General features: G+C 34.9%; 1 protein-coding gene across 3 annotated transcripts; it reads left to right on the forward strand.

Annotated features, from left to right (window-relative positions):
- The first annotated feature begins 545 nt into the window (after nucleotides 1-545).
- ube3b (ubiquitin protein ligase E3B) lies at nucleotides 546-27,117 on the forward strand. 3 transcript variants are annotated; one of them, XM_087252025.1, is made up of 28 exons: nucleotides 546-632; nucleotides 887-972; nucleotides 2,563-2,653; nucleotides 2,852-3,026; nucleotides 4,383-4,500; nucleotides 4,619-4,678; nucleotides 5,278-5,382; nucleotides 6,133-6,229; nucleotides 6,316-6,401; nucleotides 7,862-7,944; nucleotides 8,066-8,171; nucleotides 8,301-8,421; nucleotides 10,370-10,547; nucleotides 10,675-10,844; nucleotides 12,329-12,496; nucleotides 12,764-12,935; nucleotides 14,519-14,637; nucleotides 14,816-14,930; nucleotides 15,107-15,206; nucleotides 17,957-18,076; nucleotides 18,218-18,394; nucleotides 19,487-19,735; nucleotides 21,401-21,466; nucleotides 21,693-21,751; nucleotides 22,101-22,283; nucleotides 22,671-22,782; nucleotides 22,868-22,960; nucleotides 25,162-27,117. In XM_087252025.1, the coding sequence occupies exons 4-28, from the start codon at nucleotides 2,866-2,868 to the stop codon at nucleotides 25,351-25,353; spliced, it is 3,210 nt and encodes a 1,069-aa protein (XP_087108151.1). In that variant the 5' UTR covers nucleotides 546-632; nucleotides 887-972; nucleotides 2,563-2,653; nucleotides 2,852-2,865; the 3' UTR covers nucleotides 25,354-27,117.
- Nucleotides 27,118-27,490: the final 373 nt, after the last annotated feature.

Consider the following 27,490-nt stretch of genomic DNA (forward strand, 5'->3'; position numbering starts at 1 on the left):
TTTGATTTTGTTGGTCTAACGGTATTATTGTTCAGGTTGTTGTTATTATTATTATTTATTTAACAATGTTATCAATTCGTTAATTGTGTTCATCCACTCACGAGCTCCCTACTGATCTCTTCCAACATTCACAGTTTCTGTTTTTCTCTTTGAGGTCAAAGTTAATTAAAAGCAATGAAAAAGTCGTGTTATTAAGATACATATTCTAAATTATACTAACTCTATTACAATCTAATTGTTAACCATTAACGGTCTATTTTTATTTTAATAGGTGGTAAATGTGTATTCCCCTATGATATATAATGTTTATTTGACCCGAAGACATACTGTATCACAAATAGTTCCGCTTAGTGGAATATCCCAGCTCCCTGCAATTCTAAACCTCGGGTTGTTCATTAAAATACGTAATATAGTATCGTGTCAATAACGAAATAACTTAAATGTATTACGACCAATTTAATTTGTATATATTCAATATTTATTTAATATGTATTGTGTGAATGTGGATTGTCGTAACAAAAAAAATGTTCCGTCGGAAGGTTTACGAGGTTACACCGTTAATGGATTAGAGCTGCGGTGTCTGGGTCGCTCTTTTGTTTACATCAGTTTTCCTTTTATTCTCAAACGCTCAGGTAAATGAAACATCTGTGAAAACCTTTAATACTTTCTTCGCTTTTCATCTGAAACACGTTTATTAGGTGACAACATTTCCACAGCGTTGCCAGCTCGTTGGATTTTTCAACTGTGTTTGTGTTTGCTAGCAGGAAAGCTAGTGTGAATGTTATGATCCCCTTCGGTTTGTCTAATTGACTTGAACATATTGTTGTTGAAATATTCTGCTAATTTAAACTTGCTAACATATTTAATGTTCATGTTGTTTCCGTAGAGTGCTCGTTTTGTCGTGTAATCAAGTTGTCACCTCTGTTATGAGTAAATGTAAAGAGCTCTATTCTGGTTTGGAGTGATAATGAGGTCAGATATATTTGTTTTTATTTCACTTTCTGCTTTGTGATTTGTTGGTGTGTCTAAAGCTGATGTATTTGATCAATACGCCCCATACTTTTCATCCTCAGAATAATTGTACTAATCAGATTAGGATAAATGTAATACTGCAGCTCACTTATTGAGGTAAAGTTGGTTTTATATTCACACCTTCGAGATTTCTCCTTAATAATGTAATTTTAGAAAAATATTCTTTGCAAATTCTAAATAGGGAAATCATATTAGTACCCAATAACTATCAAAACACAACATTGTTCACAGTCAATTAAATAGGGCTAATGTTGTCTTAAAGTCATTCTTGCATGCAATTTCAGACCGGACATTGTCACAAGTTATCAATGACTGAATGTGCAAATATAAAACCAACTTTACCCTAATAGCTCACTAATGTGTCTAAATAAGTGGATATAGGCATGGGCTAGTGTGAGATTCAAACGGTATGAAGATATGGATAAAAACATCAAAGTTTTACGGTATCATGATATTGTGATTGTTAAATGTCTGGGTTAAAAACAGCAACATAGCCCCACCCCCATATTAAACACAATTCATTTTTATTTTAAGAAACATTTAAAATATTTTGGAATATTAAACATGTCAGACTAAAAGAGATGCTCCGATCAGGATTTTTGCAGCTGATACAGAGTACCGATACCTTGCATTGGTGATTGGTCCATACCGAGTACCAGTTCTGATACTTCAAGGTTCATATAACTGCACCATTGCATAAAGCACCTTTTCCATCCAAGTGTGATATTAAGGTGGAGCTTCTCCTAACCTAAGAGAACCTAAATAATCCCTTAAGCTTGTCTCTTATAACAATTTAGTGTGGACACGTCTACATGATCAGAAGCAGCTTTACGAAAAATAGTACATAACAGATTTGTGAGATAAAAAATGCACACCTATAAATCCATTACTTCTTTACTAAAACAAAGCAGGTCTATTCTGCTTGTTGCTATAAATATATTACAAGAAGCAAATTTTTAAGTGTTTGTATTTCTTTAATATTTTCAGCCAGGTTTTAATGAACTTGCAATATTTCGAGTACCAATGAAGTCATGAAATGTGATTATCGGCCGATACCAATGTCCGGCCATTGACAATTAATCTGAGCATTTCTACAGACAAAGTAATTAAAATAAATTATTGACTTCTGCTGTCTTCATTATTTTTAAAAACACAGATGTCTTTACAACTTGAAAATGCATCTTTATATCTTCTTTCTTTTCTTTGGATATAAGGTTATAACCCCTGCACTGTTTAGGTCTATACTTGGTAGTTGGTGCATATGTTTTCTGAATCGTGGGCTGACCATTAACTTTTAATGCAGAAGGTTGTTTTCTGCTGGAGATACTTTTGCCCTAAAAAAGTCATACAATTAAAAAAAAAAAACTTATTAATACTGTAGGAACAGAAATCCTTAAAACCTTGACAAGCCAAGGTAAACATTGAAACCGGTTATCGTCCCATGCCTAAATGGATAATTTGTGCTGTCAATAGTCTCAATTTCATTCATAAATAAGATATCTCTAAAACAATTACTCTTCTGTTCTGTAGAGTCTGTCGGACCTCCAGTAAAACATGTGTGAATATGTGATGGTATTCATGTGACCTGTGGAAGCAAAAGGGAAAGTCAAATAAGGGCAAGGTAATTGTATGTTTTTAGATAAGCTAGAATTCTTTAAATTTGCAAATGAGATGCATTCGTTTTATTTTAATTGTATTATATAAATCAATTTAAATTACTCTTATGTACTTGGATGTATAGCCTCTAACTTTGTTTCTGCTCTGAAGTGTTGTTTAGAGTTTTGTTCTTAGCCGTCATGCTTTAATGTTTAATCCACAGTTTGGAGTGAAAACATGTTCACCGCCACCCAAACATCCAAAACCCAGTTCCTGGATAAAGCCAGGGTAGCACGGGAGGAAAGAAAAGGTCATAAGGAAAAAGAAAGAGCTGCCACACAAATCCAGGCTCTGGTCAGAAGGTTTCTCTGCCGCTGCAGGCTGCAAAAAGAAATCAGGTTAGTGCCAAAGTCAGCTGTTCTTTATGATATTTAAAGCTCTCTAGAGACAGTAATATATTATTGCACATGTAATTAAATGAGGATAATTAAATGTGAAAACAGTGTGTTTTTTTTATTCGGTTTGCTTGTTGTTTTCAACATAATAATGTAAACAGAATTGCATTGTGTTTTATTCATACTTTGAAATAAGCTTCATTGTAACCACTGATCTCTAATAGAGGACATTCTATATGGATCAGTGCTTGTAACACTTTACAAAAAGATTTTATTTGTTAACATTAGTTAACTGCCTTAGTAAATGCTATCAGCTAATTTGAACCATTTGCAAAATTTAACAGATGATCAAATGCTGTAAAAAATATTATTGTTACTTTATGTTAGCTTATACTTTGTCATGTTAAATTGAACTTATTGTTAAGTGTTACCGCTTGTTATTAGGGACAGAGCACCTACGCTGCGTAGGCCATATTGGAATTGCTCTGTTTCTTCTTCTCTAGAATGAATTTTTGAGGTTCTAAACATGCTCGAAAACTCACAAAACTTTGCACACACGGCAGAAGTGGTGAAAATTTATGTTTGTTATGGGTTTCAAAAGTGGGTTTGGCAAAATGGCTTGACAGCACCACCTATGCACTTTTGACGGAGTGGCCCCGAGTCATGCATCATGCACATAGACAAAAATTGGCGGCTTCGAAAACTTGTTTCACCACGAAACATATATTACTCAGGCATGGATTGTCCGATCAGCCTCAGTACACACGTTTGATAACAGTCCTGACCTGAACATGTTTACATGCTAATATCCAGTAACATTTGTAGCACCACCTGCCGGGCAACAGGAAATTATATGTTTTACAGTGTAACAAACTCCTAGAAATTATATCAGATCAAATCCGTGTTCCATTAGTTTAATCCAAAGACTTTTGTGACATGAAATTGTAAAGATCTAGAGTTTTCGCCAAAGGGCATGTACGTGGCAGACTGACAAAGTTCAGTGTTTTGTCATAGAGGAGAAAGTACTTGTAACACAGCTACACAATGTCTGATCTGCCTGAAAATTCACATTCGATGAAATTGCACCCCTGAGGACATCGACATCCCAATATTTAGTTACAGTCATTTGTCAGGATTTTTTATACTCATGAGCTAAAATTCTTATTGTCTACTGTTCTCTGTCATCCTAAGGCCACAGGGTGGCGATGAACCTGGGTGCAAGGTTTCTTTCATCGCTGCTTGCAGCTTTAATTTATATTTATTTTTCTTATTCATTTTTAAGTAGCGCTTAATTTAATTGTTGGTGATTGGGATTTTATTCTCTGTGTATCCTGACAAAGTTTTTTTTTTCTGTTTTAGGAAAGAGGTCGATGACTTCATTGCAGTGAGCGATGCCGGTCCTACAAAAAGAAATGCATTATCCATCTTTAAAATTGCTAGAAAGTTGTTATTTATATTGAGCAAGGATGATAAGTTGGTAAGCATCACATGATGTTACAATTTTTTAATGTCTAGTAAATTGATTTACTAAATTTTTGTACACTTTTTATTATATTGTGTAATATTAATGATGGTTTGTTTTTCATCTTGCACAGAGGTTTGAGAAGTTGTGCAGAATCATATTGAATAGCATGGATGTTGAGAATGAACCTAAAGTGAGTGAGACCAATGAGTGAAACTGACATCTTTTATTATATCTTATATTGCATTATAATATCTTATATTGCATTAGAGCAATTCCAGCGATATGGATATGACATTTGCAGTAAAACTGAAACCATAAACTCGCATTGAAAGTATATGTTAACAATATATTGAAACATCTGTTAATATTTTATAAAACTACAGACAACAGAGTTAAGGGATCAGAAAAATATAAATCCGTAACATATTTTAGATTTTATAAATGGAAAATAAACATGGGACCAAAAAAGTATGCAATTTTTGAAATATAAAACGTACTTTGTAGAAATTCTGTGAATTAAACTGCATAACCCTTATCTGTGTTATGGATATGACAGATGTGAAACTGGCACTTGGATGACTTTGGTATATCAAATATAATTGTTTGAAAACTTTGACAGACATTTTTGAGTATTTTTGCAGTGCTGTAAAATACAAGCCTACACAACCTAGATATAGTTTTGCTATTTATTTATTTTTTTATTTTTTTCATGGCAAGATTGAAATTTGCATGGAATTGCTCATTAGTTCCACGTTTTTGTGTTATTGTGACAAGCTGTTTCTTTTCTAGGTGTGGTATGTGTCTCTGGCTCTTTCGAAAGATCTCACCATCCTCTGGCTAAAACAAATCAAAGACGTTCTTTGGGTCTCATGTGAATTTCTGAAAAAACTAAAGGTATTTCCTAATTAAAATGTATTGGATTTTAACCTGTTTTTATATAACAAATGACTTATTTCAGGGGCTTAAGTAGAATTAAAAAACATGTTATGCATATTAGCACATATATTATTTAAATAAACATAACTTGTTCTTTGAATAGTAGAGTAAAAAATTGGAAAAACCTTTTATAGCAATATTCTAATAATGAACCTCCAGATGCAGTCAAAACAGAAGTTCTGATCTTAGTAACCCACGTAAATTTAGAAGTCAGAGCAAAAATGATATCAGTGAGAAAACAGCAGTTAAGAAAGCATCTGATTATAGCAATACTGATATGTTTGCGTAAGCTGTGCAATTCACCTGCAACATGCCATCAGCCGGGCTAATTAAAAATACACTATTAAGTTTGATAATGCTGTACAGAATAGCTATTTAGGCATTAAAAATTCACACTGTAAGCATTTATTTCATGTGTCACAGAACATAAGTAATTTTCTTGAGTGTGCATGCAAGCATGGCAAAATTTTGACTTTCCTTTCAAAAATGTAACAAGTAATCCACATATAAACCAGCCTGTAGGCTTTGATAGACAGCATAGAAAGGGCAGCTTTTTTAGGCTTTTTTACAAACACATCACACATTGACAACTTAATAGTAATAACAAATAAATAATAAATGAGATTCTTTAGTTCTGAATCTGTTCATACAACCCAGAATGTGCTTCTTGTTGAATTCTTACTTCCTGTTTTCCTTTTCTCTCACCAGCCTGACATTCTGCAAGATAACAAATTGGTGACACTGTACTTGACAATGTTGATTACCTTCACCGACACATCGACATGGAAAATCATCCGAGGGAAGGGTTCGTATCACATGTAATCGGAGATGGTGATTTACAGGTTAAAATGCATAGAGCCTACTTGAATTTCTTGTCTTTCTTTTCTGAAGGAGAAGCCCTTAAGCCTGCTTTAAACAGGATTTGTGAGAACATCATGGGACATCTAAATCAAAAGGGCTTCTACTCCGTTCTTCAGGTACTGTTTATCCAGACAGCCAGTCTTATTTTTAGCACAGAATAGGCATGGGCCGGTATATGATTCTGCAGTATGATAACCTTGGATAAAAATATCATGGTATTACAAGATGGTGATTACTACTTTAAAATATATTCTTTTTAAATGTCTGGGTAAAAAAACAAAAACAAATTTCCCCTTTGAACGTGATATATTTTATTTTGAGAGACGTTTAAAATATTTTGGAGCAGTAAACATGTCAGGCTAAATAATTAAAATGAATCATTGACTTATCTTGTCTTCATTTGTTTCAAAAACACAGATTTCTTTATAATTTAAAACAGCATCTTTGGATATATTTTTTGCTGGATATACTCTTTTCCTAAAAAAACTAAAAGTAAAAAATATATACATACACCGTAGGAATGGTACAGCAGAAAATGTTGGTGGTTTTAAAACCTTGATTTTTTCCAATCCACGGTATACCTTAAAAACGGTTATCATCCAATACCTACTACAGTCTGTCAGTACTCAATATGATTTATCTTTGACATGTGGTTTGCATTCAATGAGGCTTTTCTCTGTTAATAATGGTAATACTCGGATACAAAACTATGGATCACTGAGAAACTTTCAGTGCTTTTGCACTTAAGGCTCTATTTTGATATATTGTTACTGCCTAAAATGACTGTTTTTAATATATTTCATAATGTAACTTTGACTGAATTTAGGCTCCAGAGTTCTGATGACTCTTGTAGTTTTCTATTATTCTTTAGAAATTGTTCTTTCAATTTAATCCTTAATAAATATATATTTTTTATTATTGACAACAGCTTCTTTATATTTTTGTGGAAACAACAATTTTATTATGCTAAGAAAACAGCGGGGTGGCATGGGAACTCAGTGGTTATCACTGTCTCCAAAGTAAGAAGGTCGCTGGTTCGAGTCCCAGCTGGGCCAGTTGGTGTTTCTGTGTGGATTTTGCATGTTCGCCCTATGTTAGTGTGGGTTACCTCCGAGTGCACCGGTTTCCCCCTAGTCCTAGTGCGGTATAAGTGAATTGAATGAAATAAAATGGCTGTAGTGTATGTGTGTATGGGTGTTTCCCAATACTGGGTTGCGGCTGGAAGGGCATCCACTACATAAAACATATGCTGGAATAGTTGGTGGTTCATTCTGCTGTGGCGATTCCTTGAAATAGAGACCAAGCCGAAGGAGATGAATTAATTTATTTGAAACAGAAATCCATTGCAACATTTGTAAAAATTGTTTTTTAAAACAATTTCCTGCATTGTTTTTTTTTTTTGAAGAAAATTGCTAATTTCATTACTGACCCCAACATTTTGAATGACAATTAATTTAAAGTATTTTGAACTATAAGGATTTTTAGCTGATCGAAAGCACTAGTTTGAACCAGACTTACTAGAATTAAGTTTGAGCTTTGAACACTCCACATAATAAGCTTATATCCTTTTTTGCAGATTCTACTCACAAATGGATTGGCAAGATCCAGACCTTCTCTTTCCAAAGGAACCCTCACGGCCATTTTTACGCTGTCACTCAGGTCTGTTGCCATGAGAACTGGCTTTTCTCCCAGAGACGTCTCACCGTCTGATTACATCAGTAGCTCTATTTCTGTGAAGTGGCCGATAATGTGATGTGCTTTTTGTCCTGGTGTGTTTCAGGCCTGTTATCGCTGCACATTTCTCTGACAACCTGCTGAGGTCTTTCCTCCTGCACGTCATGTCTGTTCCAGCGTTCATCTCGCACCTCAACACACTCACTCCAGATGTAAGAGACGTCACATCTGGATGAATGATAATAATCTGCAAAAAAAAACTCATTTGCATACACATGTTAAAGTCAAGATATTTGTTTTGAGAAAATAATTTAACTTGTTTGAGTTTGTGTCCTTTCCAGTGCATGATCACCATCCAGACCCATGACCTTTTTCGCAAGTTTGTCTTGTTTTTAAGCCGAGAGGAGCAGTGTTTGGATATCTGTGTCTGTCTGGAGGGAAGCCACACTCTGTGCTTGCTGGGTAAGCATCTGTGCTTTATCAGGGTGTCCATGTGGTCTTTAAATGTCTTAAATAAAAAAAAGTCTTAAAGTTTTTGTAATATTGTTTTTGCTCTTAAATCATTTTAAACATGTCTTAATTTTCCTTTGTTTTTCTAAAGCTACCCAATCAATCCAACAAATAATCAATTACCAACAATACATCTCAATAAAACTTTTAGCCAAACTCCATAACTAATATTATTACAGTCTAATGTGCATGCATTTAGTTTATTAAAGGTGCTGTATGTAAGTTTTTGACTCTTCTAAAGCATAAAAATACCATAATATGTTGGCAGATGTTTAGGAAACATGCTTAGTGAACATATTTGTTTATCTGAAAAACAATGCTGAAGTCAGGTATTCTGCTTTGAAAATGTGTTTTCCATGCCAGAACTTTGTCTTTGGTTTGCTTTTTTTAACCCGCTCAATGCCAGTTAAGCCATTTTTTTAGCACCCTGGGTTGCCTTCATGGAAAACCACTTAATTCATATAGTCAGGAAGGCTCTCAAAGTATGCATCCGAGACCGAAATGCGACCTCTGTTGAACAGTAACAGTCTCTGAAATGAGACGCAGATTCAGAGTTCCACACGAGGTGATTATTAATTAGCAAATAATGTAAAAATTAAGAATGCAGGAATTTGGTGAGCAGGTTACATTATAACCCCCTGTCCTAACAACACGCTACATGAAGACATTTGCAGTAATGAGCAATTTGGCTGTTTGCACCAGATGAAAAAGGACAGAAATGTTAATACAATCATTCAGAAGCACAGAATAGTGCATTCACTCACCAAATGGTAAGGTTTATAATCTAATTAATACATATTAAACCTCTTTAATATTATTCAGTGCATGTTGAATCACTGAATTGTTGGTTTGCATTATTTTACAGTTCTAAGGTTCAATTTCAAACATTTTAATTTATTTTCAAGATCTGAGGTAAAGTATCTGTAGTAGTATGGCAATAATGTCATGTAAAATGGCATTCAAACTCACATTATTTGCTTTAACACTGAATAAAGCACATGAGGTGTACCTGAGGAGATCAGTTTCATTTTATCCTGTTGTACAGCTGAAATTACTTTCTAATATTTCAATTTCAGGTGTTGGTTAGAACAAAAACTCCTTTTATTATGGAAAATATTCCCTCTATCGTGTGCTGCTGCTTTTATTTAGAACATGGTTTAAATCAGCCTTTAGGCACCTACGTAGTTGGTGATCACCTACACCTCCCTCACCCTAAACCCAACTGTAGCATAAGTGTTACCTTAGTTACCAACTGTAGCATGAGCGTTACCTTAGTGTGCGGTACAAGGTCCGCTGCGTAGTTGACAATCGCCTACATCATAAAGCTGAGGGCTGCAGCGAAGACATCTTGCCTCAATCTGCTTTTGTTTTGATCCAGGAATGCAATACCTAGTTCAACCACTAGGTGTGAAACTTACATACTGCACTTTTATTTTTTCTTAATTACATTGAAAAACATTTGTATGTATACAACTAGTCTGCTTGTTTTGACACGTCGTTTTAAACGTATAGCTAAAAAAGTACTATTTATAGCTAGTTTTGAATGGCTCAAGTAAAAATACTTTTTTCTTCTGCTGTGTGATTTAAAAAAAATCCTTAACATTTAGGCCTATACATGTCTGAAGTTGATGGTCTTAAAAAGTCTTAAATTACACTAGGAAACCTGCAGAAACCTTATTTATGAACACACTACATGAACGGTGTATTAAATTTGGAGAGCTATGGTTGGACAGATGAAAACAGATCTAAATTACTAATAATACTTTGACTTTTCTGGGTTGAAATTGACAGATGACTCATTTTCTAGAAAATAAAATGCTTGCTCAGCTGCACCACTTTTATTCCTTGTTTATATTTCCTAGAACTGTAATTATCTGATCAGCTTCTTTTGTGTTTTCAGGAAACCTCATTCAGCTCGGATACTTTAATGTGAAAGTTCTAGAACAGGAAGCAGGTCACTTTGTCAAGGATCTTACAGATATGTTGTCATACTGTCAGAGATATGTGTCTCAGAAGAAATCCAATCTCACACATTGGCACCCAGTGTTGGGCTGGTTCTCCCAGACTGTTGATTATGGGTATGTTAATATGTTGGCAAAATACAGCAACTGATTATCCTTTCTGGATATCTCTGTTGGTGCTTCCTTTTAAGTCGTCTTTCACTTTCTCTCTCTTGTTTTCTCTCTCTCTTCTTTGTTTCTCCAGGCTTAATGAATCTATGCCATTGGTAACAAAGCAGCTGCAGTGTCTGTGGGGAGTTCCAGTGATCTGCACTCTGTTCTGTGATGTTCTCAGCAAAAAGCTTGAAACTCAAGACCCCACACCCCCACCAGCTCCTCAGCCAAGCTCATTGCAGAATAACCTGCCCGTCAAAAGTGAGAGACACATAGTTTCCTAAACATTTCTACTTTTAAAGGACAAAAATTAATTTTGTAGATGATTAAACATGGACTTTGTGTCTATTGTTTTACACTAAATGCACTCAAGAATGTAGGCTCAGTATTATATAACCCTTTAAGTAAATTTATCCTATTTCTGACTACTTGTTTTGGATTAAAGAGTTAGTTCATCTAAAAATGAAATTCTGTTATTGATTACTCAATCTCATGTTGTTCCCATGAGACCTTTGTTCATCTTCAGAACACAAAATTAAGACATTTTAGATGAAATCTGTAAGCTCCCTCATCCTCCATAGACAGCAATGATCCCAACATAAAAAAAAGTACATTCTTGAAGCTGACCATATGCCTTAAATTGTTTAAATGGAGTATTATAAAGCTACACTAATACTTCTGTTTGCACATAAAATAAAAAATAACAACTTTGTTCAACAATTTCTTCTCCTCCATGTCACTTACAGAATATCATTTTTTGAGTTTATTAAATTCTTTTTTATGTTAGTTGCATAAAACAGTGGTGCTCAATCAAAGGAGTTGGGAGCCTCTTGGTTGATTGAATAAACTCAAAAAATCAATTACCACAGCCGAATCAGCCTGCAGTCCAAGACTGGTTACTCACTAAAACTAAGCAGGGCTGCACCTGGTCAGTAACTAGGTGGGAGACCACATGGAAAAACCAGGTTGCTGTTTGGAAGTAGTCTTAGTGAGGCCAGCAGGGGGTGTTCAACCTGTGGTCTGTGTGTGTCCTAATGCCCCAGTAAAGTGAAGTTAATGCTATACTTTCAGCGAGCGCCATCTTTCGCATGAGACGTTAAACCGAGTTTCCGACTCTCTGTGGTCAATAAAAAATCCCATGGCACTTCTTGTAAAGAGTAGGCATGTAACATAACTGTTGCATGGTTGTGGTACATTGATTTATTTTACTACAACTGTCTATTAAGTTAAAGATTTGATACTGATTAGAACTTGGTGATGACGTCTTAATATTCTGGGAAGGTCCTTAAAAAGTCTTAAAAAGGTATGGAAATTTCCTTTAGGATTCCTGCATATACCCTGATATAGCATGAAGCTAATTTGCAGGCCTCCTCCCTGGTTAGGCTATCACATAAAAAAAATAAAATAAATAATAATAATAAAAAATAAAAAAATAAATAAATCCATTATATAGGATGCTTTTTTTTTATTCGGTTTGCAAAAATCAACAAATAAAATGTTTTTTTTTTTTTTTTTAATCTTTAAAAATCACATAGTGAATGCTTAGCAGGACTGGCTGTATTTTTTCACAGTATGGTCTGGACTAAATGAATCAAGAGAACTGAACTTTAAGTTTGGACACATTTTTAGTATTTCAGTTTTCCTCAAGGAATAAATGTGAACAGAACAAATAAAACAGTAGTGTGCTACTCTGAATTTGTCCTGATTTCAATGAGGAACTTTTGTTGAACTCCCTGCACGATTAGATCTGTTCAAGCGAGCATTCCAGAAATCTGCTTCTGTGCGGAACATCCTGAAGCCGGTCGGGGGGAAGCGTGTGGACTCTGCTGAGGTCCAGAAGGTGTGTAGTATCTGTGTGCTGTATCAGACGGCCCTCACCACACTCACACAAATCCGTCTGCAGATTCTCACAGGTACGTGCTTTTCTTATTTACATTTAAATCATGCACATTCAAACATTTTAGTTTAACCTCTTTTTATTGCATTTTGTCTGAGCTTATAGTTCATACTATTGTTTCAGCAGTTCATCTCACCACATTTTAATATTCTTGATTTATTTTGCACATTTGCAGAATAATAGTTGTTTGTGGGATAGAATAATTATTTTATATCATAATAACTTTGAATAATATTGTAGTTAATCTGGACTCAACAGTTTCCAATTTAAACTCTGTTTGCAGGACTGACATATCTGGATGAATTGCTGCCTAAGCTGTGGGCATTTATCTGTGAGCTCGGCCCTCAGGGGGGACTCCGACTCTTCCTGGAGTGTCTCAATAATGACACGGAGGAATCCAAACAGCTCCTGGCCATGCTGATGCTCTTCTGTGACTGCTCTAGACACCTCATCACGTAAGAATTGTGTAGTTTACTGTTCAAAAGAGATGTGGAATATGCATAATCTTAGACTCTGTCCCAATAATGTATTTTTGATATATAATAATTAATTTTGATATAAAATTATGTATGTATTAAAACATATGCTTTTTGTTAAAAAAATTCCTAATAATGACAAAAAAATAATAATCAGTGCAGCCATGTTGCTGGTGTATTCAAGGGCTATCTACCCCTTCCCCTTAGCCCTATGCCTTCAAACTAAAGAAAATTGAGACACCCCTTCCCCTTCACATGAACATTCTAAATCAGAGATGCCCAGCCTAGGGCCCACAGGCCAAAGTTGGCCCATGGTAACCTTTGATTTTGCCTGCCATCTAATCTGAGAAGAGAGGGACAATGATGGGGATGGTTTAAAGATTGTCATTTTGAAATTAATGCAACTTTTCATCTGTTTGTTTTATGGTTAAGCTACAGAAAAGCTATCTGAAATTAAATGTTTCATTTTAAATAGTGTGAATTAATCAGAATTAGTTTCAAATGTTCATACGGTCACTCGAAGGATGGAGGACTGTGGTGAGCAAATTAAGGGAAAGGCAGATTCTGCTTGACTAGCATATTTAGCATTAACCTCCACTGTGTTAAGTATAATAATCATAATTAAATCATAAAATTAAGTTATTAAATAATTATTTAATATGATTCAGAGAAACGTTTATTTATTTATTTTTTTAATTTTATGAAAAACATTAGATAATTACCCATGGCAACTTTGATTTAAAATAGTTTATAATATTTATCTTTGGCCCACAGTTATGAATCATATTTGGTTTTTGGCCCTTCATAAAAAACGTTGCATCCCTGGTCTAAATCCATGTGATGCAAATACAATTCAAAATATGAAGGCAAACATATTCATGTATGTTTTTTTTAGACATAATATAAATGTATACAAGAAGTAAGCAATTAAACAATATCCATATTAATTTTGGTCATTATTGCACAGCCCTTCTGGTGACAAAGCTTTAATTCAAACATTGATTCTATTTACATTGCTCAGCATAAATAAGTACACCCCTCACAGTTCTCTCTTTTAAATTAATATGTTCTATAGGATGCTTTACAATGATATATTTGTGCATAAACATTAGATTAGTCTGTACCAAAGCCAAAACTGATACTAATCTTACAAAAAAAAACAAACAAACTTTGAATCACTGTCCAAAAATTAGTACACCTATATTAATATGTTAGGAGAAAAATATTAAATAAAAAATCAAGAGAAACATCAAAAATATCAAGTTTAGTTAAAAGTTTGTAGTTAAAATGTTTTTGCAATAACTTATTTGAAATTAAATGTGTTTTATTTCTATTCCTAAAGATGTTAAGAAAACTAACTCTATTTTTAATGGATAAAACTGTTCAATAAAACTTGTTTAAATGCAACTAAATATTTGGATATATTCACAGAGAAATGGATAAAAATATTCATTCGCAAAAGGGGGTTAACCCATTGATGCTGAACATTGTTTATAATTAAAAATATGATCAAACTATTACCAAATTGTCTGTTTTTACATTTGTGTGTTTTGCTGTTACAGTATTCTGGATGACATTGAGGTGTACGAGGAACAGATTTCTTTCAAAATGGAAGAGCTTGTCACGATCTCCTCATTTCTCAACACATTTGTATATAAGATGGTCTGGGATGGTATTTTAGGTAGGTGTTATTTAGTTTTTACAACAAGTAGTTTTTTATGCATTAGTTTCTCCATTCTTGTTCTCCAGTCTTTACTTATGCTTGCAGCCTCATGTAGATAAAGCTTGGTTGTTTGAACCATCTGGATATGGAGCTGGTGATAACGTGCTGTTCTCGTGTGGTCATTAATTCGTTTTAGAGAACGCCAAAGGGGAGAAGTTGGACTTATTCCACAGTGTTCACGGCTGGCTGATGGTTTTGTACGAGAGGGACTGTCGCAGGAGATTCACGCCTGAAGATCACTGGCTCCGCAAGTATGCCGCCCTCACATTATCACTGAGCCACATTACTCTGCTGATTTACTTCAGAGTTCAGGTCCACTGAAATGAAATAAATTGCTGCTTGTTATATTCCTGTAGGGGAAAGCTAAATGTATCGACCTACAAAATAAGTCTCATTTGTTTTCTTTTTCACTCTGTGTCGAATACAGGGACCTGAAGCCCAGCCTATTGTTCCAAGAGCTGGAGAAAGGCAAAAAGAGAGCGCAGCTGCTGCTTCAGTACATTCCTCATGTCATCCCACATAAAAATGTGAGAATAAATCTCCAGAGATTATCAATGTTTTAGTTGATTGCATCAATTGAGGATTTAACCTGGATTTAATGAGATGAAGAACATAATTTACATTTAATAAAGGAGAAAATCTTCTGTATTTTTTAAAGTTAAGATCAATATTTACTCTTCTTAATTTTATACAGTTGAAGTCAGATTTATTAGCCCTCCTGAATTATAAGCCCCCCCTGTATATTTTGGTCCCCAAATTCTGTTTAACAAAAATTTTTTTTTTTCAACACATTTCTAAACATAATAGTTTTAATAACTAATTTGTAATAACTGATTTATTTAATCTTTGTCAAGATGACAGTATATCATATTTTAGTAGATATTTTTCAAGATACTAGTATTCAGCTTAAAGTGACATTTAAAGGCTTAACTAGGCTAGTTAGGTTAAATAGGCAAGTTATGAATATTAAACAATTTATGGTTTAATAGTGGTTTAAAAAAAGGCTAAAAAAAACTCCTTTTATTGTAGCCAAAATAAAATTGATAAGAAAAAACATTTTACGAAATACTGTGAAAAATGCCTTGCTCTGTTAATCATCGTTTGGGAAATATTTCTAAAAATATATAATATTTGTGACTTCAGCTGTGTATAGTAATGCGTGTTAAAAATTATGTATCAGTGCAAAATAATGATTTGGCCCTCATAATCTTTAATAAAACACTATAACCTTCCCTCCTCCCTTGAAACCACTTTCCTTTACTTCTGGTCACATGGGGTGCCTTTAAGGCTGATTTATACTTAATAAAAGTATAATTAATATTAATTAATTAATATTTAATATTTATTAATTAATATTTTTTTAAAACTGTGACGGTTAGGGTTGGGGTGGGGGTAGGTGTTAAAAAATATAATTTATTGGGCAATTTATTTGGTATCATAAATTATACTCGGTACAACTACTGTCTTTACGTTACTTTGATGGTTGGGTTTAGGGTTGTGGTGGGGGTAGACGTTAATAAAACAAAAAAAAAGAGAAATTTAATAAATGATATAAATAATTCTCGTTAACTTCCAGCCGCAATCGTATCTGATCTAGCAACAACCCAGGGGTCTGTTCTTTGTACCTCGCTTAAATGATCTAAGATGATTTGGCAGATCCTGGATCTTTTCATCTCGATAACTGATCTCTCGCCAATTCGGTTCTTCAAACAAGTTTGCGAATCAGATTAGAATGTCTGGATAAACTGATCTGAGATCGCTGTGTGTGTTGTGAAGGACAGATCTATCGATCCTCGAAATCATGATCAGAAATGCAACGATTGGCTGACGGCACAGCAGCGTAATGCCATCATCTGATTAATATTCAATTATCCATGTGAGCAAAATTACATCAAATTGGCAGTAAACGGTTTGTTAAATATGACACGCAAGAACTTTCCACATTTGTTGTGAGCTGCAGGCTTTACACTTTCATGTGTCAAGAGTATTCATCATGTATTTCAATGCAAATCAATGTATTTAGTTCTACATTTAGAAAAGATTTTCTTTATTATAGTAGCGTTTTTTTTATTCGGTATAAAGAATAACTGGATGTTTACAAAAACGTTTTGATATTGGTAAAGGCGTCTGCAACTTTTGTGAAGCATCACTGGAATATTAACTGTCAAAGCATGTTTATGACTGCATACATTTTATTATTGCTTTTTTTTTACTCCATTGTACTAAAGCGATCTAAAAAGTTCATATCAATAAGTTTTCTCTTTGCACCACCAGGTGGCAGTCTTTGAACTTTCATTTCAAGGGTGCAGATTGCATAAGTTTTATTAATATGTATAACTTTATTCATTTTATCAATAACTATAACTTTATATATATAGTTAAAAAATATTTACCATTTTCCCAAGTGTATATAACTACTACTGTAAGAAAATATCAGAATTCGAAACATACTTTATTATCTTTGCTTGAACTGAGCCGATCTAATCCTGTTTATATGAATTAAACCTACTCCCGATCAGGTTTGACCAAGCAGAACTGTTGCCATGACAACAACTCTCAGATCAGCTTTGAAGAACGAAACGATCCTGGATCGTGTCAAATCGTCAATATCCAAATCCAGCTAACTGAGTAATCCACGTACGAAGAACGGACCCCAGATGGAGCGATTGTTTACAAATGTCGAGTCCCGTCAAGGAGCTAAAGATGGAAAGTTGTTTTGTGTTTACCTTATGATTATAGTTGCTGCATAAAAACCTTCTGCCAGCTAGCATTTCGAGGGTGTTATTTCAGACAGAGCAACTCAAACAGCATGCAGAAATGTAAATGCACCTCTATGAGCAAGGCATGCGCCGTGGGTCACGCCGATCACTCGACGCAGAAGTATAAATCAGTGCTATCAGTGCAGATCTTGTTTCTAACCTGCTTTCAAGGGAGGCAGAATGAATATGATACGATTTATCTTTCTGTTCTCATCATCATCGGTCATCTGAAAACATTCTGCACAGGAGGGTGCCGATGGTGATTCTAATGGACAGCAATCTTCCACAACTAAGTGTAAACTGGCATTCAAATCGTTCACCATTTTGTTAGCAATGCCCATCTTCCAATGATCCAATTGGTTCCCAAAGGACAAAATAATGCACCGCACTATATATTTTTCTCATTTCAGAAACCGTTTTAGTTGGATGTGCATCATGAAAGAGGGAAAAAGAGCAATCTTAACTTCCGTTCCATGCCAACTTTAATGTTGAAATCTATTAATCTAATTTTGTTACAGAGGGTGCTGCTGTTCAGGAACATAGTGACAAAAGAGAAGGAGACTCTAGGATTGGTGGAAACAAGCTCCGCATCTCCTCATGTGACCCATATAACGATTCGTCGTTCACGCATGTTGGAGGTAAGGGGTCATGGGTTTAATTTATTACTTGATTGAAAAACAATATTAGTTGCCTTGAGTAAAACTGTCTGGAAAGTGCATAAATGTAATAGTTTTGAGTGATTATAGTAATGATGTCTTTCTGTCTCTTGCTTGTCACAGGACGGTTACGATCAGCTGCGGCGTCTACCTGTCAACTCCATTAAGGGAGTGATCCGAGTGAAGTTTGTCAATGATTTAGGAGTGGACGAGGCTGGAATTGACCAGGATGGTGTATTTAAAGAATTCCTAGAGGAGATCATCAAAAAGGTTTTCAACCCAGCACTCAATCTGTTTAAGGTATACATTGCTCCCTCTTTTTCCAAAAGGCTGGCAAAGTCTTCTAAAATGCTTCTAAGACCTGGCATCAGGGTTTCCGCCGGTCTTAAAGTCTTAAATTGCTTTTCCATAAATTGAAGCTTTAAAAAATTGCATGGCATTAATTTCCGTGAGTTATCGTTTACTTGTGTATCATTTTATTGTGAAGAGCAGGCGTTCTACAATGAGGATCATCATGGTTATCATTGGCACCATTCATTATCATTCACTGTATCATTCCGGACTTCAATTCAAGGATGTGATTGCAACTTTTAATTACATATTTTCTCATTTACTTATGTCTGCGGGGTGCACTGTGTACGTGAGTCAAGGAACTGCTACCAAATATACAAAATGTTGATTAACTCCTGCAGTGGAATTTAAACGTGGACGTCGTGTCGCCATCTAGCTGTGGTGTGTGGAGCTGTCCTGAGACTGCTGCAATTTTTATTTATATTTATTTAACATTACTTTAAGAAAGTTTTGCAAGTATTAATGTGTTTGATAAATCATACTTTGACAAAAAAAATTTAATTGTGAAGCAAAGTATTAAATATTCATATCAAAATAGGTATAATTTGATATATATCTTCATAATGATAATAATTATATATAAATATATAGCTCTTTTTACTATGTATAATAACTAAGGAGCACTTAAAGAGTTGTATTTATAGCAACTGGCTTGACAACAATGTCTTTGAGGTATATAGATTTATAAAGGTTTATAGGGTCTGATCAGAATGGAAAAGTTATTTCAACTCTAAAGTGGTTAATTCAGGGTTATTCAAGCCTAAACATATTTTATGCAAATTATGTTTTAAAGAAGCAAGTTAGATCATTTGTATTTTTACCTTGTATTGCTGCTATAATTACAACTCTTCATTTGCTCTCTAAGTATGTTATGTAGTTCTCAACACATTGCTGTTGTTTTCTCTTTAAAATTGTTTTCCCTTAATCTTTTTCAGTTAAAAAGCTCTTTATAAAGTCTTTTACCCTCATAAAACCTGCAGACACCTTGGTGCTTACTTCGCCAATAAACCTAAAACACTTAATTGTTTTTGTCTCTTTCAGACCACCAGTGGGAATGAGAGATTATACCCCTCCCCAACCTCCAGCATCCATGAGAACCACCTTCAGCTGTTTGAATTTGTGGGGAAGATGCTGGGAAAGGCCATGTATGAAGGCATTGTGGTGGACGTGCCGTTTGCATCTTTTTTTCTCAGTCAGGTTCTGGGTCACCATCACAGCACCTTCTATAGCTCCATAGATGAGCTGCCCTCGCTCGACTCCGAGTTTTACAAAAACCTCACCTCCATTAAGGTCAGTAATAATGCGCCTACTACAAAGAAAGTTTGGGAAATGCTTGATTTTGATTTATGTTTTTAAGATATGAAATGTACTTGGATTTATATGTACTTGGATCTATAATATTTTTTTACCCAATGTGATTAAAAAATTTAAAATATTAGTGAAAAATAACCAGTTCAGTGCTTCCCACACAGACTTTACTTGGGCGGCTGCCCAGGTATATTAACGACCGCCCAATACATTCAGTGACACTTTTTTTTTTTTTGCTATTATTATCATACTGTTACACTGTTTTGTATCCACCCAACATAAACAAACATCCGCGAGAGATTAAGTATTGAAAAATCTTCTCTTCTTTACCTATTTCATACTACTTGTTCAGTGTGCGCTACCACAGGTAATCTCACGTGCTCTGCAGACGCACAGAGACCCTCACCTTTTGGCGTCTGGCTGGGGTATCTACTGAAATGTCCGGGATTTGGTTTTGTTTTAATTTTCTAAGCTGTCGTTAATTTAAGTGAGGGAGACATTAAATAATTAATTGTTTGCTCTAAATAACTCAGAAAAACTTTACTAAATACTCAGAGAGGTCAAAATTACATTTAAATCGGCTGCAAAATATTTGTACACTATTAGAAATGGGTAATCAACTCAGTCAACTCAATCAACTAACAATTTAAATTATTATAACTTTAAGAGATATTGTCTGTTTTTATTCCTTTTTTTGTCATTTATTTCTCATTTGCTATATAATTTATTAATTTGACGAGGTTGATATATTACATATATTATATATCTAAAATGCCTTTGCAATACTGTACAAAATGTCATGCCGATAAAGCAGCCTGAACTTGAATGAGAGATAGAGAGAAGCAGATTTTTCTTCTCAGTGGATGCACATGGCTTCTGAATACCATAAAAGTAAGACTTTTTTTCTTTTGTACTTTAACCCATTGAAAAGAAAAAGTTTAAAACCGATAATAATAAAATATTGTTAACAATCAAATTTTGTTTTGTTTGTCACATCTAGTTAAATATTTATTTGCTGTGGGTAAATGGTGTGTTTCTATCTGGCTATCACCGCAAGTATATTTCAAACCTGTGGGAAGCACTGTAATTAATTTCAAGATCATGACCTTGCTCTTAATGTTACTTAAGTTCTTTGTTGTGAGGTCTAAAATTTATTTCATATTAAACTCACCTAGTAAGTTATTCATTAAAGTTTTGCCAGAGAAAGTTTTAGAATTTTTATCATATATTGTACATGTAACTTGTGTTTATTTGTTTGCGGAGGTTTATTGTATTTATGTTTATTGTACTTGTATTTTCTTAATTGTTTTCATTAGAATAGCCTAAAATATACTATACAATTAGCATTTTATATTAAATACACCATTTGGCTTATTATATCTGTAGAAAATGATGGGAATAAGTCGTTCAGTAAGGATTTGTTTATCTTTTTTTTAACCTCAGGCCTTTTAATGTTCCTAATATTTTACGACTAAAAAATTGTCAAACAACAGCTTGATGTACATTTATTTATTTGCTTTTTCAAGAATAGAAAAGTTTTATTATATTATTAAAATGATTTTGTGTTGTACTCTCCTGCTATTAGATGACAGTGTTTTTTTTCTTGCAGTAAGTGCACTGTATTGTTTTATTTTAAATTTTTTTCAGCGTTATGATGGGGATGTCAGTGACCTTGGTCTAACTTTATCCTATGATGAAGAGGTTATGGGGCAGGTATGCAACTTTTGTGTTGGCCAAATCTGTTTTGCTTGGTTTTGTGTCCTTGTTCTCTTTATACTTCAATTCAGCTTTATTTGTATAGCGCTTTTACAATGTAGATTGTGTCAAAGCAGCTTCACATAAATGGTCATAGTAACTGGTACAGTGTGGTTCAGGTTTTACTGGTACAGTGTGGTTCAGGTGGTTACGTACACCTTTGCTTCCTTTTGTCTTTTCACAGTTAGTCTGTCATGAGCTCATTCCTGGTGGAAAGACTATGCCTGTCACTAATGAAAACAAGTGAGTCCATTTTGTCTCTTCGGTCAACTGTAAATAAAATTTCCATGCCAGTGCAGCCCTCCTATTCACATTCAATGCAATAAGAAGAAATGACCCGATAAAAAAACAAATTAGTTTTGGATGCAGACCGGTTCAAAAAGCAATTATGGATTTGCAACCTCAGACAAATGCTTATTTATGTAAACCTGTTGTTTTCACTAATGGATTACCTTATATCTGTAACTCTAATAGGACTGAACAGAAGGTTTTTCAGTTCATGTTTTTTCTTTATGTAAAAAAAGTCAGCCTGGCTTAGCTTCTCTCTTTTTTTGTACATGTGTTAATCGTTATCCATCATTCTATCCTCCAGGATCAGCTATATCCACCTGATGGCCCATTTCCGCATGCACACTCAGATCAAGGAGCAGACTGCTGCATTCATCAGGGGCTTTCGCAGCATCATCAACCCAGAGTGGCTGCACATGTTTTCTACCCCGGAGGTCCAGAGGCTCATCTCGGGAGACAACGCTGAGATAGATCTGGATGATCTCAAGTAAGACCATGATTTTTAATTGGACTCTGTGATATTAACCAAAAAATCATCTCAATATTTTTAAACATTTTCGCTAATAGGAATCAAGTTTGAGTTGATGGGTTGAAATACATTTTGGTCTCCACTGAGGTTGTCCGAATACCAATAATTTATCTTGAATAAAGAATAAAGGAACTTAAAACCTAAAAATACTTGACGAAGAGTAAATAGTAGCGTTTTGGGGTAGTTCACCACATTCATATCTGTTGTGCAGATCTTTCCCCACAGATATCATAAAAGATAGTCCTAATAATCACATGCTGTGAACAACAGTCTTAAAAGGTTATTTATAATAGTGCCTGTAAAATTTTAAAATAAAAATAAAAATTCTTCTTCATTCTCTTTCAGAAAGCACACTGTGTACTATGGAGGTTTCCATAGCAGCCACAGAGTCATTCTTTGGCTGTGGGACATCCTCTCTAGTGACTTCACCCCTGATGAGAGAGCCATGTTCCTGAAGGTAGTGTTTTTCACATGCTTGTAAGTTTTATCTGAGGTATTTCAAGGTTTCTTACTGTTCATTAAGGGGCTGTATTCCATCATAGTTTGTCACCAGCTGCTCAAGACCTCCTCTTCTCGGTTTTGCCTACCTCAAACCTCCTTTCTCCATTCGTTGTGTGGAAGTGTCCGATGATCAGGTCAGTCATATTCTCATCAACTTAGGTGCCATCTACGCTAGTGCATTTTCATGTTGAAACACACAAGTTTTGTTTTGTTATGGTTACACTTAGCATCCACAGTACTCCAGCATCTTAGACCCTCGAAAGCAGAGTGTAAAAAATGCTGAAGACCTGTTTTAACTTGTTAAGCTGTTCGTTTCAGTATTGACAGATGGAACTGCAAACTTTTGAAAATGAAGTTGTGAATTTTCCCAATCACTTTTTAACTAGTCTTCCAGACTACTCTTTGTTTTTTGATTCGTCAAGTCCCTTTTATGTATCATTACATAACCTGTAGACTGCAAGAATGGATGCTGGCAAAATATGAGTAGCACGAATAGTCATGCATCATGTATTTTAAGGTGCTTTCCATACCTACAGTTAAAATCAGAATTATTAAACCCCCTTTTAATTTTTTTTCTTTTTTTAATGTTTCTCAATTTTAGGTTAACAGAGCAAGGAAATGTTCACAGTATGTCTGATAAAATTCTTTCTTCTGAAGAAAGTCTTATTTGTTTTATTTTAGCTAGAATTAAAACAGTTTTTAATTTTTTAAAAACCATTTTAAGGTCAAAAGTTTTAGCCCTTTTAAGAGCCCTTTTTTGGATAGTCTACAGAACAAACCATCATTATACAATAACTTGCCTAATTACCCTAACCTGCCTAGTTAACCTAATTAACTTAGTTAAGCCTTGTCACTTTGATATGTATAGAAGTGTCTTGAAAAATGTCTAGTCAAATATTATTTATTGTCATCAAGGCATTCGATGGATTAAATTGCTTTCTCACTACAATCAAACCACTCTAGAGTTCGTTTCATTTGAGCCAAGACCACTTCATTCAGGCAATCTTTGACCGATTGTTCTGGTGCAGATCAAAGTGCGATTGCTGGTTTCACATATGCCCAAACGAACAGAGCTAAGAGGGCAAACGTGTCAGGTTCCGAAACAGACATCTAGGTGTGAATGCACCCTTAGGTTGTATAATGTGGACAGAGAAGACCCCGTTTACACTAATACATTTTAGTTTTAAATGCATGTTTTGAATGTCCTGTCCACACTACCCTGGAGTTTTCGAGCCTGAAAACAGAGCTTTTTAAAAATGCTGGAGAGGCCGTTTTCATTTTAAAACGCTGCTGCTCCATGTCAGTGTGGATGGGGGAAAATGGAGGTGTGACTGCATCTGATTGGGCTTTTTCTCAATATTAAGTGCACATAGTTCAGTCTTGCACCCTTTCCTTAAGTTCAGACAGAAAACAAACTCCAGAGGTGTCGGTTAAAAACAATGTACTTTATAACTTTATTCGCATCACACTGGCTACGCTGTTTCACTATAAACATGATATAAAGAACTGCCTATTTTCATTTCGATATTAACTTAACAGACGCTAAAAATGTTGAGGAATTGTGTAGCTACATATTTATATGACCGTCATCTTCACTGTATGCATATTTATAACAAAATAGAGCCTATAACATAACTGCCTCCTTTCATTTTCAATGAAATTGTTAAACACCCTCTCTTTTGCTGAATATCTGTTTTAATAATCAATAATGGCCATTATAAAAGTATAACGTACAATAAGTTTAAACATTAAAGGAAATAAAGGCAAGCAATCAGTCAATTGTGCTGAATCAGTGTATGTAGTTATATAAACTAATATATCAACTTGTCTTTGTGCTCAGCCAAAACACGTTACCTGAGAATAAGTAAGACCATTAGATCGAGACAAGATTAATTAAATATTACATTTAACAACTATAGTGAGACGAAATTCTGCAGAAGATCCTTGATGAACTGTACGACCTGCGCTGCTCTCACCCAGGGAGGTGAGCTCAAAGCACCCGCTGACTGCCTGGATCTCAAGAAAAACGCATATGCTGCAGCGCATGCCAGAGTGTGTGTTAGTCAGGTGATGTGGGTTTTCAGTGGTGTAGTGTGGACAGAGAGCTGTTCAGAAACACTAGGTGAAACGCCAGTGTGCACGTGAATCATTTTCATTCTAAAACGCTGCTTTAAAACTGAAATGTATTAGTATAAATGTGCCCTAAGTCTGGAAGAGGAGCAATGTCATTCTAAAGCAAGTTTGAAATGAAAGTGTTCTGGTGTAAACGGCACCTCATTCTGTACACTTCTGCAAAGATCTTGCTGTTTCATCTTGTTTGATTTTTGGCTTGCAGGACACGGGCGACACTTTAGGTAGTGTTCTGCGGGGCTTCTTCACCATACGTAAGAAAGAGCCCGGCGGTCGTCTCCCTACATCCTCCACTTGTTTCAACCTTCTCAAGCTGCCCAACTACAGCAAGAAGAGCATCCTCAGAGACAAACTCCGCTACGCCATCAGCATGAACACTGGCTTTGAGCTGTCATAACCCACAAAGCACACCATACATCTACAAACATCAGCGAGGCAGCCGATGGCCACACAGAGAATGAAGCAGAAGACATTTCATGAACACAGTGTTGCTTCCTCTGCGTTATGGCCTTCAGTTGAAGCTCCTCGAGGAGGAATGTTCCATCAGTGTGTATCGTCTTATCCACACAATGGCAAGCGAACGAACTAACTTCTCAAAATAGCGAAACGGAATTGAACGGATCTAGTATGACTTTTTGAAAGAAGAGTAGTATTTAGCGCCGTCATGTTCTTCATTTTCAGCATTTGAAGCCAAAAGAGCTCCAAAGGCCTTACACAATCAGTTTTAAACCAGCTTAACGTTGTCGAGTCAGGATCTGATGACTCCCTGATGATCAGAGGCAGGCAAACTCCATCCAAAATACTCCAAACCTAAATCCACCTCGGTCTTTATTGGATTCTAAGCACTGTGTCTGTTCATCAGTGAACACTCCTCAACCTCCTCTTAAAGCTACAGCGTCCGCGGATGCACTGATGTAGGATCTGCAGAAACAGTTTGGCGTCGTCTCTCAGGTCTCTTGTGTCTCAGTCCCCCAGGAAGGGAACAGGAAAGCAATACTAATGCAATGCAAGCCATGCAACTCAAGACACAAAGAAGGCGATTGCCTGTTTTGATGGCAAATCCTTTCAAATCCCTAAGGCACTACATGTCTGCTGGACTTGAGGACTGAATTGAGAGGAAACCCAGCTCTGTTGATCGACTTCAGCCAAGCAAATTTAGCAGTATGTCAAATGAGATGTCCCTGCACCTCTCCGTTCCTGCTTACTCATCGAATACACACTACAGGGTGCACCTAGAATGCATCACCGGCCTAATATCATTTAGTTTTGCTCATTGTGTTTTATTTGTTATAATTCTCATGCTTTTCAGCTCTCCAAACTAACGCAGACACTGAAATAACCCATTCCTTACGAACAAACAGAGTAACCACTAAAAAGATGTTTACTCCAGCCTGGAGGTAACAGATCAAACTGCTCTCCTTGTCATCACCCACTAACTAATTATTATGGTGTATACTACTGGAATTAAGCCATACAGTGAAAGCGACTAGCTTAGCAGATCTTGTAGAGATTTACTTTTGTTTTTCTTTATGGAGTTGCAGTGATTTTGCTGCAAGGTCATTGGGTTGTTTAAAGCAGGCTAAAAACTAAATCTCCTTCACATGATGTCACTGGATAATTGAAATGACTTTCTGAGTGTGTCACAGGTCAGAGTCTGCTCATTATGCTATTTCTTTCTTTTTCTTGTTTTGCCATTTGAAAAAAGTTTTTTTTTTCTGGTCTAAGGCTTTCGGAAATATGTTTTGCAAAAGAAAGCAGAGTCTGTTTTCATGTCAATTAAAATGTTATTTAAAAAACAAAACAAGACAAGAAAATTTAGTAACACTTTATATACCTACACACTATAAATCAGTTAAGCATTAGCAAATAGTTAGTTCATTATCTGTTAAATATTAGCTCTACATTAAAAGATGTTAGTGTTTTAGAAATACAGCTATTAGTGTTGTATTCTTGACTTGTAAGCTAATTTTTAATGTGCTTAGTGATTGTAGTTTCATGCTCTGTTAATGAATAGTTTTCCCTCCTTTATAATGCTTTATTAACTCAACTTCATCCAGTTTTGTTACCTAATCTAAAGTGTGGACTATTTATGCTTTATAAATTCCTTATAAATGACAATTAAAGGCTCAGTTATATTATAAACAGGAAAAAAGAAAATAAACAACATTATTCATTTCTTTTCATTTAAAGATACACAAATAAAACTGTATCGAATGGAAATCTTATCTAAAATAAACTTACTGTACAGTTTAAACTTCCCTTAATAACTTTAAAATGTTGTATCATCATAAATTGATAAATTAATATATTGTTGTTTTATCCAATTTTATTTAATTTTATTTATTTCTAATTGTATTTTGACACTCCTGTTATTCTGCAGTTATTTGTTTTTTTTAGACAAGATTGCAAAAATGTATTGTTGCTTTGATATTGAGCCTTTAATTGTCAATTATGAAGGATTTATAAAGCTAAATAGTCCTCACTTTAGATTAGGTCACAAAACTGCATGAAGTTGTGCTAATAAAACATTTATT

This window comes from Danio rerio, chromosome 5 (assembly GCF_052040795.2).
Source record: "Danio rerio strain M-AB ecotype USA chromosome 5, GRCz13ab, whole genome shotgun sequence".
In the NCBI taxonomy this organism is placed as follows: Eukaryota; Metazoa; Chordata; class Actinopteri; order Cypriniformes; family Danionidae; genus Danio; species Danio rerio.